This window comes from Rhinopithecus bieti, unplaced genomic scaffold, assembly GCF_001698545.2.
Source record: "Rhinopithecus bieti isolate Rb0 unplaced genomic scaffold, ASM169854v2 scaffold_64120, whole genome shotgun sequence".
NCBI classification, from domain to species: Eukaryota; Metazoa; Chordata; class Mammalia; order Primates; family Cercopithecidae; genus Rhinopithecus; species Rhinopithecus bieti.
Genome location: NW_016824553.1, coordinates 622,948 through 624,301, shown reverse-complemented (window position 1 = coordinate 624,301; position 1,354 = coordinate 622,948). Strand labels below are relative to the sequence as shown.

General features: G+C 47.3%; 1 protein-coding gene across 1 annotated transcript; it reads left to right on the top strand.

Annotated features, from left to right (window-relative positions):
- The first annotated feature begins 623 nt into the window (after positions 1 to 623).
- Positions 624 to 1,050, top strand: LOC108522302 (metallothionein-2). The gene has a single exon (XM_017862403.1). The coding sequence runs from the start codon at positions 706 to 708 to the stop codon at positions 889 to 891; it is 186 nt and encodes a 61-aa protein (XP_017717892.1). The 5' UTR covers positions 624 to 705; the 3' UTR covers positions 892 to 1,050.
- The last annotated feature ends 304 nt before the right edge of the window (positions 1,051 to 1,354 follow it).

The window sequence follows — 1,354 nt, the reverse complement described above, 5'->3', positions numbered from 1 at the left end:
GGGATTTGTAGGAAAATTTGGAGATTAGAGGATGTGGAGAGGCGGGGAAGAGCAGCCTTGCAGCTGCTTGGGAACTACTGGGATCGGACAGCAGAAAGAGGACGAGATGAAGTGTCCCATTAACAGCCACCTGAGGAGGGGAGAGGGACTTGTCCCCACAGGGCCCAGGCGGCTGTGAGCAGCATCATTCAGACCTTAGGCTCAGACTGAAAAACAACAGAACAAACAGCTCTCCCTGGGGCCTGGGCATCCCAAGAGAGAGTAATAATCATGCCAGGAGGGAAGTTGCTGGGGTGTCGGGCTTATCATCACCCCGCGCAGGGCACGGAGCCGTCAGAGAAGACCTAAAACAATCAGAAACCAACTAGAAGGTGGCTGGCTTTTCATGATTTTCACGGCGATGCCCCGGCAATTTTAAACAATGCCAATAAGAAAATGCTCCTCCCCCAAAGCCTCTATTGGTCTAAATTCAAAAATGTTGCTGCAGTTGCTCCTGGATTTCAGTCATATACATGTAGCATTGGAATGAGTACATTTTAAGTCTTCCCTTTACTACGCATCATATACTACATGAGAGTTAATTTGGAGAACTCTCAAGCCAACACGACATGCAGACTCAGTTAAAACATTTGTTTGACGCCTCCTCCAAGTCCCAGCGATCCCGCGTGCAACCTGTCCCGACTCCAGCCGCCTCTTCAACTCGCCATGGATCCCAACTGCTCCTGCGTCGCCGGTGACTCCTGCACCTGCGCCGGCTCCTGCAAGTGCAAAGAGTGCAAATGCACCTCCTGCAAGAAAAGCTGCTGCTCCTGCTGCCCTGTGGGCTGTGCCAAGTGTGCCCAGGGCTGCATCTGCAAAGGGGCGTCGGACAAGTGCAACTGCTGCGCCTGATGCTGGGACAGCCCTGCCCCTAGATGTAAATAATGCGACCTCTACAAACCTGGATTTTTTTATGTACAACCCTGACCCTGATCGTTTGCTGCATTCCTTTTTCTATGAAATAATATGAATGATAATAAAACAGCTTTGACGTGAAAAAAAAAAAAAAAACATTTGTTTGAACAGTGAGTTCCTTTAGGTTCCCCAGGACTCACATGATTAATAATAAACCACCCCTTGACATCTGTAGACTACTTCATCCAACAACAGCAGAATGTACTTTCTTCTCAGGTTCACACGGAACGCTCACCAAGACAGGCCATATTCTGGGCCATAAAAGGCATGTTTATGCCTCAACAAATCTAAAAAAGTAGAAATCATACAATATCTGCTCTCAGACCACATGGAATTAAACTATACATCAATAACAGAACAATATCTGGAAAATCCCCAAATATTTGAGGATTAAACAACA

Excerpts from the sequence above, each read along its gene's own strand:
- LOC108522302 (XM_017862403.1), top strand. The coding sequence starts at position 706 with ATGGATCCCAACTGCTCCTGCGTCGCCGGTGACTCCTGCACCTGCGCC.